Source organism: Phacochoerus africanus, chromosome 6 (genome assembly GCF_016906955.1).
Source record: "Phacochoerus africanus isolate WHEZ1 chromosome 6, ROS_Pafr_v1, whole genome shotgun sequence".
Lineage (NCBI taxonomy): Eukaryota > Metazoa > Chordata > Mammalia > Artiodactyla > Suidae > Phacochoerus > Phacochoerus africanus.
Genome location: NC_062549.1, coordinates 91,755,113 through 91,769,244, shown reverse-complemented (window position 1 = coordinate 91,769,244; position 14,132 = coordinate 91,755,113). Strand labels below are relative to the sequence as shown.

General features: G+C 39.4%; 2 protein-coding genes across 2 annotated transcripts; one reads left to right on the top strand and one right to left on the bottom strand.

Annotated features, from left to right (window-relative positions):
• Window positions 1-205: 205 nt before the first annotated feature.
• Window positions 206-1,239, bottom strand: LOC125128856 (olfactory receptor 6K3-like). Its single transcript, XM_047783001.1, has one exon. It carries the CDS (start codon window positions 1,202-1,204, stop codon window positions 254-256), a length of 951 nt encoding a protein of 316 aa, XP_047638957.1. The 5' UTR covers window positions 1,205-1,239; the 3' UTR covers window positions 206-253.
• Window positions 1,240-10,281: 9,042 nt separating this feature from the next.
• LOC125129483 (olfactory receptor 6K6) lies at window positions 10,282-13,898 on the top strand. Its single transcript, XM_047784217.1, is given in 3 exon segments — window positions 10,282-10,357; window positions 12,798-13,233; window positions 13,235-13,898. Coding segments are annotated over 2 exon segments (960 nt in total). The 5' UTR covers window positions 10,282-10,357; window positions 12,798-12,828; the 3' UTR covers window positions 13,790-13,898.
• Window positions 13,899-14,132: the final 234 nt, after the last annotated feature.

The window sequence follows — 14,132 nt, the reverse complement described above, 5'->3', positions numbered from 1 at the left end:
TAAGATGAATATTAGGAAGCTAGGTTTCTCACTCAGACTTAACATCACTCTTGCACATATTAATGTTTTTTAAATGAAATAGTAATAACTGATATTAGAATATGAAAGAATAAGCAAAGGAAATTTTTAGAAAATTGGAAAAAAAATACCCAAACTACATGGGTACACAGAAATAAAGCATGTACAGTAATTTAAATAACTGACTTGATACCATTTTTAACTTACAGTTCTTTGAACAGAGGTGTGTGAACTCTCATTGGCTTCCAGAGAAATTGAATATTTTTTGTGAACAGAGGACTTTTTTGATGGCATCTTTCATGTCTTTGTTCCTCAGACTATAGATTATAGGGTTGAAAAGTGGGGCAAGGACAGCAAACAGCAGTGCAATGGCCTTGTCCAGGAGCGGTGGGAAAGTGACAGAGAAGCGCAGGTACATGAGTGTCACGCTGCCAAAAAACAGGAAGAAAATAGCAATGTGGGCTGCACAAGTGGAGAAAGCCTTCTGCCGGCTCTCGCCTGAGGGAATCCTCAGGATCACGATGATGATTCTTACATAGGAAAGCATGATGATACAAACAGAAGTCAGGATGGAAATAGCATGAATCACATCTTCGACCAGCATCATGGATGTATCTGTACAGGCCAAGCGTAGCACAGGTTCAAAGTCACAGAAGAGTTGATGGATTTGGTTGGGGCCACAGAAGGGAAGGGTGGAAATCCACACAATCTCTGGCAGTAGCATAAGGAAGCCAATGATGCAAGAGCCAGCGGAGAGCTGGATGCAGAGTCGGTGGGTCATGATGATGGCATAGCGGAGCGGGTTGCAGATGGCAACGTACCTGTCAATGGCCATCATTGTGAGAACGAGGCCTTCTGTGACCCCCAGGGAGTGGAAAAAATACATCTGCAGAAGGCAGCCGATGAAAGAAATGGTCTTCTCTTTATTGATAAGGTTGGAGAGCATCTTGGGGATGGTCACTGTGGTGTACCAGATCTCCAGGAAGGAGAAGATGCTGATGAAATTGTACATGGGATTGTGAAGACGGGTATCCAACTGGACAGCAAGGACAATCATGAAATTTCCAACAATAACAAACACATAAATAAAGAGCAAAGGGATGAAGAATAAGAGGCTTTTGTTCTCAAATTGAGGGAAATCGGAGAAATAAAACTCAGTCACTATTGTCTGATTCTCCTGATCCATATTTTCAGGTCCTTCACTTGTTGGCTGATGGAATCAAATACAAACAGTCAGAACTCTACCTACACTCCAATAACAAATAGAGACTTTCCTTTTAAGCAGCTCAACAGCCCTGATTTAATAAAATATACTGTGTGAGTTGCTTTGCAAATTATAAAGCAATCATGTCTAACTTTTAGTAAGTGTAATATCTTAGTGTTATCAGCTATTCTAATAGCTAAGCAAACAATTTTGCTACTTAGACGTAGTAAATTGGTACAAACTCTCCTGAATGGCAATTTTTTGGAAATTTTTATTGAGAGGCTTGAGATTGTTTAGAGCCTTCCTTTCACCATATAGCCTTAGCAAAATATTTTAAATATTAAAACTTATACGACATTCATTGGAATATTTATTATAATAGTAAATTAGAATCATCCTAAGTAGGTAGATATTTTTACTTTTTGACATGAGATATTGAAGACAACAAAAGAAGTTGTAACAAAATCCCTCTGTGGATGAGAATAAGACCATTTTTAAGTGGGTATCTTAAAAACTGAAACTCAGGTACTGGCTTCCCTTGGCTGACTTCATAATTAACCAAAAATAAAGACAAAATCCAAATATCATACTGAATTCAATTTGCTTTAAATTTCTGTAGTTTAGACCCCTGTGATGTATCTGTGTGTGCAAGTTAATCTTAATCTGGGTTAATTTGTAGTTGATGGTTTAAGAGGTTTAGCTAATAGTTGAAATATGCTTATCTAGAAATCACACTCTAGGAGTGGTTTGGTAACATTTCAAAAACTTTAATTAGCAGTCTACAGCTAGAGGCGAGTTTGGCAAGAGCTTCAAATGTCTATAGTGGCCATTCTCACTATAGGATTTATTGATTAGCATAGAGCAGGTTTTCTCAACTTCAGTACTATTGACATTGTGGACCAGAAAATTTTTTGCTGAGAGTGGGGAAATGAGGTGTTTCTTTTCTTTTTTTCTTTTTAAATGGTCTTATCTTTTCCTTTTTATTGCTGTACCTATGCATATGAAAGTTCCCAGGCTAAGGGTCAAATTGGAACTGGAACTGAAGCTGAGGCTTTGCCACAGTCAGAACGACACTGGATCTGAGCCTCATCTGAGATCTACACCACAGCTCACAGCAACACCAGATCCTTAGCCCACTGAGTGAGACCAGGGATCAAACCCACATCCTCAAAAGGACACTATGTGGGGTTCCGGACCCATTGAGCCACAATGGGAGCTCCATGAGGTGTTTCCTGTGCTTTGTAGGATGTTTAGCAGCAATTCTGGCCTTTATCTGCTGGATGTCAATAACACAAACCCATTCCCCAGCCATGATAACCAAAATGTCTCTATAAAATGCCAAATATTACTGAGGGGGAGAAATGGGAGTAAACTTGTACCCATTGAAAACCAAGTGGCATAGAGAATTTTAAATTTTTTGGACTTCCATGTGGCTTAGTGGTTAAGGATCCAGCCTTGTCACTCAGTGGCTTGAGTTGCTGCTGTAGCATGGGTTCAGTCCTTGGACGAGGAACTTCCATGTGTTGCAGGCAAGGCCAAAAAAATTTTCTGCATAAAACCCAGGTGACTGAGAATTATGTGCATTGGCTAGAAATAAACATATACCCTCGCTTGAAGTGATGTTAGAATACGAGCCAAGCAACTTAGATATCTTGGAGGGGTGGAATAGGTCCCATGATTTGTTCATTTCTGTTTTTGTCCCTTAACCCAGGACCCATCACTTGTCTCACCAGATTAGATTCTGTTACATTTTGTCTTTGATAGAAGTATTCATTCATTCTTCTGATCAGAGAGCCTGCATAATAGAGAGCTGGGACATCCACGAGCTTCCAAAAAACAGGTATGACAGTTGTTTTTGTACCTACTCATAAGTGTTTGTGTGCATGGCAGAATTCTGAGACTTGTCTTTGTTGCATTAAACTACCTGATAGTTTAGTTATTAGAGATGGGACTTCAATAATTCTACTCTGTAACATGACAGGGGTGTTAAGTAACATTATGAAGGTAATCATATTGCAATGTATAAATGCATCACAATGCAACTTGCACAATGTTATATGTCACTTATATCTCAATTTTTTAAAATTTAAATAAATAAACAAGCAGATAAGTCAGTGGAGGCAAAGAGTCATAGATCTCATAGTCCAGATAAAATTTAAAAGATTTCGGAGTTCCCGTCGTGGCTCGGTGGTTAACGAATCCGACTAGGAACCATGAGGTTGCGGGTTCGATCCCTGCCCTTGCTCAGTGGGTTAACGATCCGGCGTTGCCGTGAGCTGTGGTGTAGGTTGCAGACGCGGCTCGGATCCTGCGTTGCTGTGGCTCTGGCGTAGGCCGGCAGCTACAGCTCGGATTAGACCCCTAGCCTGGGAACCTCCATATGCCGCAGGAGTGGCCCAAGAAATAGCAAAAAAAAGACAAAAAAAAAAAGATTTCTCCAGGGCTAATGTCCCAGACAAAATTTAATAGGTTATCTTATGATCATCTCTAGTCCCATAGCACAAATTCACCACAATCCCTCATGCCTGAACTACTGTCTTTTCCTGGGCCTCACATGTCTATAAAATCTCAACAAAGTTTCCAAGAGTCTTTTTTCATTTAAAGCTATCCGAAAAGGGGGAAGGGAGGGAGTGGGATGGACGGGGAGTTTGGGGTTGGTAGATGCAAACTATTTAGAATGAATAAGCAATAAGGTCCTGCTGTACAGCACAAACTATATCCAATCTCTTGGGATAGAACATGATGGAAGATAGTATGAGAAAAACTATATCTCTATATCTATATGTATATCTGTATCTATAGATAGATATATGTAGAAATATATAACTGGGTCCCTTTGCTGTATAGCAGAAATTGGCACAACATTGTAAATCAACTATACTTTATAAAATTTTTAAAAATTAGATAAATGATTTTAAAAACCATCAGAAAAAAAAATTCTGGCTCTCTGAGAATCTTCCCCAATGTATACCAAACAAAACCACTCACCCTATATGCAAAAGTACAAAATTCATCCTTCATCCCGTTCCCACCTCTTTCAAAAACTGAGAGGGCTATCTCCTATTCCCCAAATGTCTTTATATTCATTGTTCTGTAGTCCACCAAATAAGAAGAGTATAACCACAACCATAGATCTAGCTTCTCAGGGAAGAGTCAAATGGCCCAGGGGCTTTCTTCTGAAGGGTTCTCCCCCAGTGCCTGGAGGAAAGCACTCCATGTCCCATGTGGTTAATTAGGGGAACTCTTGCTGCCATGCTCCCTTTCATGAAGTTGCTTCATCTGTGGGAAACCAGGCCTTTGAGTCAGGCTAGAAATCAAATGGAAAGAGACACTTCATTTTCTTTTTCGTCTAAAGAGTGAAAGAATTATTTATAAATAAAGTCTCTGCTGAGACAGAGGAAGGATAAGAAACAAGAGAGGTCAAGCTAACAATATGTGATTCAAAGGCAGGGGGATTTTCTCCACTCTTCTTTGAAGCAGTTTAAAAGCAGTTCAGTGAGAGTGCAACACAACTCTGAACTATGTTATAGAAGATTCTGTCAGCAGCTGCCCAGCACAGCTCAGCAGAACTTCAGAAGGATCCTGGGGGTCACAGGGCCATTAACAGTCATGGCAGGAAGGGGGAGCTCACATGCATGAGATTTCATGAGCTTCCATGATCTCAGAGTCAGATGGCCCCGAAGGGCTGAAGTCTGGATTTAGCATTCCTTGACTGTTTGAGAAAGCTTACAGTTAGGGTATTTTGGCTTAATTTTCTTCCACTGGCTCCATTTATTACCTCTTTGATCTTCAATATCTTTAGTTTCTCTTTGCTAATGACTCCTTTCCCTCTCTTGCAAACACACCCATATTTATATTGTATCATAGTATCTCAGAAACAGTATATCTACTAGAACTTGGAGAAAGTTAACCTTGATTACATTACCAACTCTAGTTCTCTCATCATCTCATTATCAAACTTCTCAAATGTGATCCACATTGACTAGTGGTTTTGTTTTGTTTTGTTTTTTGCTTTTTAGGGCCACATCCACAGCATATGGAGGTTCCCAGGCTAGGGGGTGAATCAGAGCTGTAGCTGCCGGCCTATACCACAGCCTCAGCAACACCAGATCTGAGCCTCATCCTCGACCTACACCACAGCTCACGGCAATGCTGGATCCTTAACCCACTGAGCAAGGCCGGGGATTGAACCTGCATCCTCATGAATGCTAGTAAGATGCCTTAACCTATTGAGCCACAATGTGAACTCTGACTAGTGTTTTTTATTAATACTTTTATTCACTCATCCTCTGCAAACTATGCAGAAGCCACTTGGCTAAAAATTGTATTAACTCCATATTTGCCATGATCCTCTAACCACAATATTTAATTGCCACTTTTTTTTTTAGTTTTCATTTCCTCTGACAAGTGATTATTCACTCAACAAATATATCTAAGGCAGTTTCAAGAAACTAAGTACTGGGAATAATAATAATAAAGCTAGATCAGTTCCAAAATTCATCCATTGATTGTTTATTTGTTCTCATCAGTCTTTTCCTTGATTTTCATGATTCAGCTGTATCCTTGTTCTTTGCTAGTCCCATGAACACTTTGGAAAAAGATAGCAGAATAGATTTAGGTTAAATTGACTCTACCACTGACTTAGTTACATGACTAAAGGGACAATACTTAAGTCATTTAAACTTTAGTTCTCTCACCTTTAAAGTGGTTGATAATAATGACTAATTTTCAAGAATATTAAAAAGAAGAAATGAGATGAAATATGTAAATACCTCAGTGCATTTTTGGCACATACTTAGTAAATATTACTTATTATGTATTATTAGTCCCATTTTCTTTCACCCACCAAATATAGTCTTCTAGTCTCTCTTATGATTCTCTACACTTTTTTTCAAGTGTCCAGTGCGTCCTCATAGTTCAGTTATAAACTCTTCTTCAATAACATAACTGTGTTCATCGGCTTGTTATCTCCTCTGAACTCCAGTTCTCATCCTTAATGGAAATCAGAAATTTCTACTTAAAAGTTCTATCAGGAGTTCCCGTCGTGGCGCAGTGGTTAACGAATCCGACTAGGAACCATGAGGTTGCGGGTTCGATCCCTGCCCTTGCTCAGTGGGTTAACGATCCAGCGTTACCAGGAGCTGTGGTGTAGGTTGCAGACACGGCTCGGATCCCGCGTTGCTGTGGCTCTGGCATAGGCCGGCGGCTCCAGCTCAGATTAGACCCCTAGCCTGGGAACCTCCATATGCTGCGGGAGCAGCCCAAGAAATGGCAAAAAGACAAAAAAAAAAAAAAATTCTATCACATACTCAAAATAATATAACTCCCCTTATTAGCTTTTGCTTTAGCTGTTACTTTATATGTCAGTAATGGTGCCTGACAAAAACTCAAACTTAAAACCTGTCTCTTTAATGCTCTTCTTTCCAACATGCCTACATATAGTCAGTTGTCAAATTCTATTGATTACTCATACCTACCTTCATCCCTTTATCTTTCATCTTCATTATTATTGCCCTATTTAGGTCTTTACCCCAAACTATTTCAGAAAAGGTTCTGATGCCTGAATGGTGATGAATAAATACTAGTTAAATGCATTAATGATATTTCTTATTTCCATAATTTCCCTGCTTAAATGCAGTCTAACATTATTAAGGTAGAATTTTGTGCATCAAAATGTACCTAATGACTTCATATTGCTTGCAAAATATATTTTAAAAATTCTGGAGTTCCCATTGTGGCTCAGTGGTAACAAACACAACTAATATCCATGGGGGTACAGGTTCGATCCCTGGCCTCAGTCAGTGGGTTAAAGATCCGGTGTTGCTGTGAGCTGTGGTGCAGGTCGCAGACACAGTTCAGATCCCACATTGCTGTGGCTGTGGAGCAAGCCAACAGTTGAGGCTCTATCTAAAACCCCAGGCTGGGAACCTCCATATGCCATGGGTATTGCCCTAAAAAGACAGGAAAGAAGAAAGAAAGAAAGAAAGAAAGAAAGAAAGAAAGAAAGAAAGAAAGAAAGAAAGAAAGAAAGAAAGAAAGAAAGAAAAGAAAGAAAGAAAGAAAGCAAGAAAGAAAGAGGAGAGAGAAAGAAAGGAAAGGAAGGAAGACTGAAGGAAAGGAAGGGAAAGGGAAGTAGGAAGAAGAAGGAAAGAAAACGACCCCTTCCCAAAATGTAAACAAATTACCTCAAAAGAAAAACTGATTAAAAAAAAAATCCCAACACTTGGTAGTCAAAACCTCTCAATTCCACCTGATCTGACCCTCCAATGCTGTTTCTCCACTAATTCATTCTACAAGTCTTTTGTTTCAAATCAAATATATTTAATACACTACAAATATAATTATTATCTTTTCACTTCTAGACCTTACTTTATCTTCTTATATTACTTGAATTCTATGTAAGTTCCTGGGCTATACCTTAGAGGTTCAAATATGAATAAATAATTATAGGTGATCATAAAATTTCTTGGAATCTAGACACATAGCTAGATAACTTTAACAACATAGTAAACATTTGATGCTTTAAGAACACAAAATAGACCCCCAAATCAGCCTGGAAATCAAGAGAGACTTCCTGGAGGAGGGGGTAATGTGCTAAATCTGAAAAATTGATAAGAATTACAAAGGTCAAATGTGTGCATGTATTTTGGGTGGAAAGAAGAAAGGCAGAGTTGAAATTCTAGGAAGAGGGAATAACAGGAAAAAAGCCAAAGCACAATGAATCAAAATAGCAGTTTGGTTGCTGGGACTTACAGTGTAAGGCAGGGAATGGTGTGGGAAATGGGACTGCAGATGTGTTAGCAATAATTTAGGAATGTCCTTTATCTTTCCTGTCTTCTTTCTTCTTAGATAAACCAGGTGCTATTAAATGATACTGCAAGTTAAGTGAAAGATCATGGTAGGGAATATATATTTGGGAATAATTAATAGAGCGGTAATGGAGGGAAAAATTAACATTTAGCTAGATTTGAGCTCAGAGGATCAAGGTTCAATTTCTTCCCAGCCTTGTATTGCTTATGTAAACTGGAACAAGCCTTTAGCAAGTCTGAATTGTTCCATCTGCAAAATGGGGATAACCCTTATCTTGGCTACTTCATACAAACAGCTTTATTTTTAATTATGGCGAAAAGCATGTAATATAAATGTACCATTTTAACCACTTTTAAGCATACACATTTTTTGAAGAATTAAATGGAAACAGTATGGAGATTCCTCAGAAAACTAAAAATAGAATTACCGTTTGATCCAGCAATCCCACTCCTGGGCATCTATCTGTAGAAAACCACGACTCAAAAAGATATATGTATCTCACTGTTCACTGCAGCACTATATACAACAGCCAAGACGTGGAAACAACCTAAATGTCCATTGGCAGAGGAGTGAATCAAGAAGATGTGGTATATATACATGATGGAATATTACTCAGCCTTTAAAAGGAAAGAAATAACGGCATTTGCAGCAACGTGGATGGACCTAGAAATTATCATGCTAAGTGAGGTTAGTCAGACAGTGAGACACCAACATCATATGCTATCACTCATATGTGGAATCTAGAAAAAGGACACAATGAACTTCTTTGAAGAACAGATACTGACTCACAGACTGAAAAACTTGTGGTTTCCAAATAAGACAGGTTGGAGGTGGGGGGATGCGCTGGGGGTTTGGGATGGAAAAGCTATAAAATTGTGTTGTGATGATTGCTGTACAACTATAAATGTAAACAAATTCACTGAGTAGTGAAAAAAAAGAATTAAATGAGATGGTATGTATTTAAAATTTAAAAAAAACATTTTTATTATTATCTCAGCAGAAGAAATAGAAAATATAGTGAATAATGTGTGAAAGGCTAAGAAGAAAGTAATGTTTACTGATTGTGTATTCTAAAGAAGCATGATCCTGAGTGTTTATCACTCATAGCAATTCTGAGTCCCAGTGCCCCTATGTATATTCCCCTATGAGAGATAGTTATTTCACAATAGGAAAGCTTTTGAGACTCGACCCTGAAGGATGTCTAATCACCATGTAACGCTTTTCCCCTAATTTGTCCCTTAGAGGGTAAACAAAGACACATGTACCCCCACATTTTTTAGAGCCTGCACCATCTAAAGAGAAACTCCCAGGAAAGGTAATCTTTCCATTCTTGATATTCCCTAAAGAATGTTCAGAAACATCTATATCCTCAATGACAAACCAGCATAAGGTGCAGCTTATTGCAGAGATTCTGAAGAGCATTCTTTTGGTCTTAGACAAGGTACGTGCTAAAGACATGATCCAGCTGAGGTTGCTAACCTGGCTTTTACTCAGATTATGCCTGCCCAATAATTTCCTTATATCCTTAGCTCTTCCAATCCCAAATAGTCTCAGGCTTTCAGGGTAAAATTTTCTCATTGTATGGAGTAAAACTTCATATTTTTATAACTTTATTACATGAGTGAAGAAATTAGAATAGTGAGACATGAAATCTAGAAAAGATATTAGGAAGAATATAGTTCAGCTAATAGATGAAGATACTGATAATATCTAAGGTCTTTCTAATGATAAAATGTTGTTGAAGTTCATAGAATCGTGGATTCCTGGGGACTTAGAAATTGACTGCTTTTTTCCACGGCTAAAATCTAAATGAAGCCCTTTTTTTTTTTTTTAACTTTGCATGGAATATTTGTAGGCTGAACTCCTTGAGCACCACTAATTATCTGTCACTCTGGGATTTTTAAAAAATGTGCTTTATGTGTGTCAGGGGCAAGAATGTTTTGTTCAACATTATATGGCCCTTGAACCTGGGGCAATTATGGGCACATAGCAGAGGATCGATCAATGTATGAGTGTTAATTGAACAAATGTATAGATGGTGAACACAATGCCAACTTACTAGTGGTAAAAAGCCTCATTAGAGCATCAAAGTAGTCACTCTATCTGCTTTTATGAGCTACTTAGCTCTGAACTTCCCTTTTTCATAACCCAGTCATTTCCTGTTTTATCCACCTATGCCCTCTGTAATGACTAGTCTGGTACTTTAGGCTGAGAAAAGATAGTACCATAACACAGACAAGACAGAGAAGTGGCCACTTCAATCAGAGAACACTCAGATCTCTCACATCTTTCCCCAGGCAGGCTCTGCCCTTCTTCTACACTAAGGTACTTGCTCTCTTCCAAAGCCTGTCTTTCCTATCTTTCTTCCCCAAGGCTTGACACAGAAAGCAAAAGGCATCTTCTGTAAGTTAGTTTTCCTAGCCTGCAGTGCATTTATTTTAATCTGTTTTTGACTTGAAAAAAAAAATCATTAGCTCTCTCATCTCACAATCAGGATAGTCTTAAGTATATAATGTTACTCAGAGTAGGACACAGAATGACTTATGAATCCTGGTCTAAATTTCCCATGGTGGTATGAATAATAATAGTGGCTTCTAAGAACTACAGACCAGGCTTCCAGTTATTGCTTTGTATCTTAGCTATGTCAATTTGGGTAAGGTATTTTTTTCCCCTCTGATTCTTAATTTCACTACCCGTAAAATAATAATAATACTCTCTCTACCATAGGTAGAAATAAATGAGATAAACTATGTAAAGTGCCTAAGGCAATGACCATCACATTGGCGGGCATGGGAATTCCACAGACACCAGGTGGCGGGGCCAGGGTTGCACCAGGTGAAGTGAGGGCTGCACTAGTGAGATTCCTGGTTCCCCACCACCTTCTCCCCACTCCTCCCATCCCATGCTCCTGGGAGGGAGGGATGGAGAGGGAGGGAAGGAGGAGACTGGCAAAAAGAAACCAACCAAGCTCTCAGAGAACAACGTGGGAGTCAGTTTAGATTCCATCATTGCCAATGGAGAAGTTCTGTCAAAAGAATACATGCGAAGTCCAGAAGCAAGAAAGGAAGGAAACAGTTGACCTATGCAAATGGAAATAAGAACCTATCTTTGCATAGACCTAGACAAAGTTGGAAGAAAACAAATGACTGCGTGGGACAAATGCTTGTGCGGTCAGGTTATGAGAACAAGGATTTCGGCATGACTGACTGACCACAGTCACAGGAGAAACAAGTGCCAAGGGGTGGGGGAGGGAGTTAGGGCAGTACCTTTGTACAGTGCAACACTATGAAAGTGTGTACGTGTGCGTGTGTGTTTGAAATACAGCAAAAATGGATGGAATTCTTTAATAATACTATTTAATGTATCCTTTATGAGTATCCCTGAGGACATTTTCGTCTATTTAAAGGAGATAATGCTGATATTCAAATATTTAAAATGCAAGATAAGATGTGTTAAGCATCATGAAAAAGGAAAATATGAAGCACTCTTAGGGGTTGTAGGAGAGGGTGTTTAGTTCTGGGATGAGGATCAATGAGATGTCCATGATAATGGGAACATTTAATGAACATTGGCCACTTGGATTCCAATAGAAAGAGATAAAGAAGGTAGAAGGAAAGAATGACAGAAAAATAGGATATGGAAAATTGGCAGAGCTGATAAGAATGTAGAAAAATAATAGCTGAAAAAATTGGGCTGGAACCAGATCAGAGAATAAAATAAATATCAGGCTAAGATCTTTGGGCTTTATTCTTGAATGGTTTTGAAAAGACAAAAGACAGTAAAAGCCATTTTTTAGAAATGTTGATCTGACAAAAGTAAGAAGATGAGTAAAAGAGATGTTAAAATAGTCAAGGTAAGAGGCAATGCATACTGCTATCACTAACTTTAACTGCAAACATTTTATTTGCCCTTTCTCCCTAACAACTAGATGCTGGCCTGATTGCTACTGTAGTTGATTTTTATAACACTTTCTTCCCAAGATAGCTATAGTTATAATAGAAGTGATTTTTTTTAAAATTCAGGTTTATTTCCTTCCTTTGGCTCGTAGATGTGCCCTTCATAAGAGGGATGGGATGTGCAGGGCTGAACTAACCTGTTTGTCCAAAATTCAACGACCACTAATACTAATCACGGGCAAGATGGTCCCTTGGTCTGGGCAACAATCAATATCTGCTACTGAAGGAGGAAAAGGTCTGAGGGAGAAAGCAGAGAAGAGGAGGGTTATTTCCTGACGTCCAGGTACCCATCATCTAAACGAGAAATGGGCATGTTTCTCTGAAACCAACAGAGAAGAGGCAGAGAGGGAAAGAGGAATACTTTAGCTAGCCTCAGATTAACTATCAGAGCTAGAAAAGACAGCAGAGTAACATGAAGAATAATGGAGGGAAGGGTTCCTGATAATGTATTTTTTTTAAAATGCTTCTCTGAAGAATGAGAGTGGAGAATAGTTACAAAGAAAGGTACCCTTGTTAAAGCTAAACACAGAGGGGTAGAGAGTAGAAATTAAAGAAGTGACTGAATCTGCAGAAGGTATTTCCAGAAAGTTAAATTTGCATATTGCTTTGTGTTTTCTTTGCATCAACTGAAGAGGTTTACAAAAAGATTCATTTAGGGGCCCAAATGAAAATATTTCAGATGTTTTGGCATAGAGGTTCAGCAGAGAGCTATTTCTAATGACTATCTCGGGTCCCAGAGTCAGCTTAAGTAACTGATTACAGAAAAGAGTGAAGCAATTTTTAATAGGTAATCACCATCCTAATTCCAGGAGTTTCTTTGTCTCCTTTTACCTTTTCCCGATGACACGGTTGATGGCCAGTGAGAATCAGACAGCAGTGACCGAGTTCCTCTTCTCTATGTTCCCTCATCTGCATGAAGGTGGCCTCTTATTCTTTATTCCTTTGCTTCTCATCTATGGATTTATCATAACTGGAAACCTAATGATATTCATTGTCATCCAGCTGGACATGGCCTTGCACACCCCCATGTATTTCTTCATCAGTGTCCTCTCTTTCCTGGAGATCTGGTATACCACGACTACCATCCCCAAGATGCTCTCCTGCCTAATCAGTGAGTGGAAGACCATCTCTCTGGCTGGCTGCCTCATGCAGATGTATTTCTTTCACTCTCTGGGTATCACAGAAGGCTGTGTCCTGACAGCAATGGCCATTGACAGGTACATAGCTATCTGCAATCCTCTCCAGTTACCCAACCATCATGACTCCGAAAATTTGTATCCATCTGACAGCTGGAGCCTACCTCTGTGGCTTCCTCCTTGTGCTCCCTGAGATTGCATGGATAGCCACCCTGCCTTTCTGTGGCTCCAACCAGATCCAGCAGATCTTCTGTGACTTCACGCCTGTGCTGAGCTTGGCCTGCACAGACACATCCCTGGTGGTCATTGTGGATGCCATCCATGCTGCGGAGATCCTAGCTTCCTTTCTGGTCATCGCCCTCTCCTACATCCGGATCATCATGGTGATTCTGGGGATGCCTTCAGCTGAAGGTCGTCACAAAGCCTTTTCTACATGTGCTGCCCATCTTGCTGTGTTCTTACTGTTTTTTGGCAGTGTGGCTGTCATGTACTTGCGATTCTCAGCAACTTACTCAGTGTTTTGGGATACAGCAATTGCTGTCATTTTTGTTATCCTTGCTCCCTTTCTCAACCCCATTATCTATAGCCTGAGAAATAAGGACATGAAAGATGCTATTGGGAGGCTTTTCTTCTGCCAGAAGAGGGCTGGTGGGGTTCAGAGATAGATCTAGATCCTGAGGACTCTGAAAAAACTCTTGGAAGTTCAGGATTTCACTCTTCCTTGGCTTTTTCACTCTTCCTTGGCTTGGATTATGCTTTTTTTTTTCTATTGTCACAGCTACTTGTTCTATTATTATAAACAAAAATGAAAAACTGCTGTGTCCAAGTCACTGGAAGCATTGCATAGCCTGTTTACATTGATGCTCTTAACATGGTAGCTAAAAGCAATATACCTGGTACAGGCTAGCTTCTTCCTTACACTCTACAAGCTAAACACCTGCACCTGCTCTGTAGTTCCACATGATGCTGAGGCCAGAGAGCAGGACAGAAGAGACATGAAAGACATCA

What these genes read in the sequence shown, in the direction of transcription:
- LOC125128856 (XM_047783001.1), bottom strand. Translation starts at nt 1,204, where the DNA reads ATGGATCAGGAGAATCAGACAATAGTGACTGAGTTTTATTTCTCCGAT.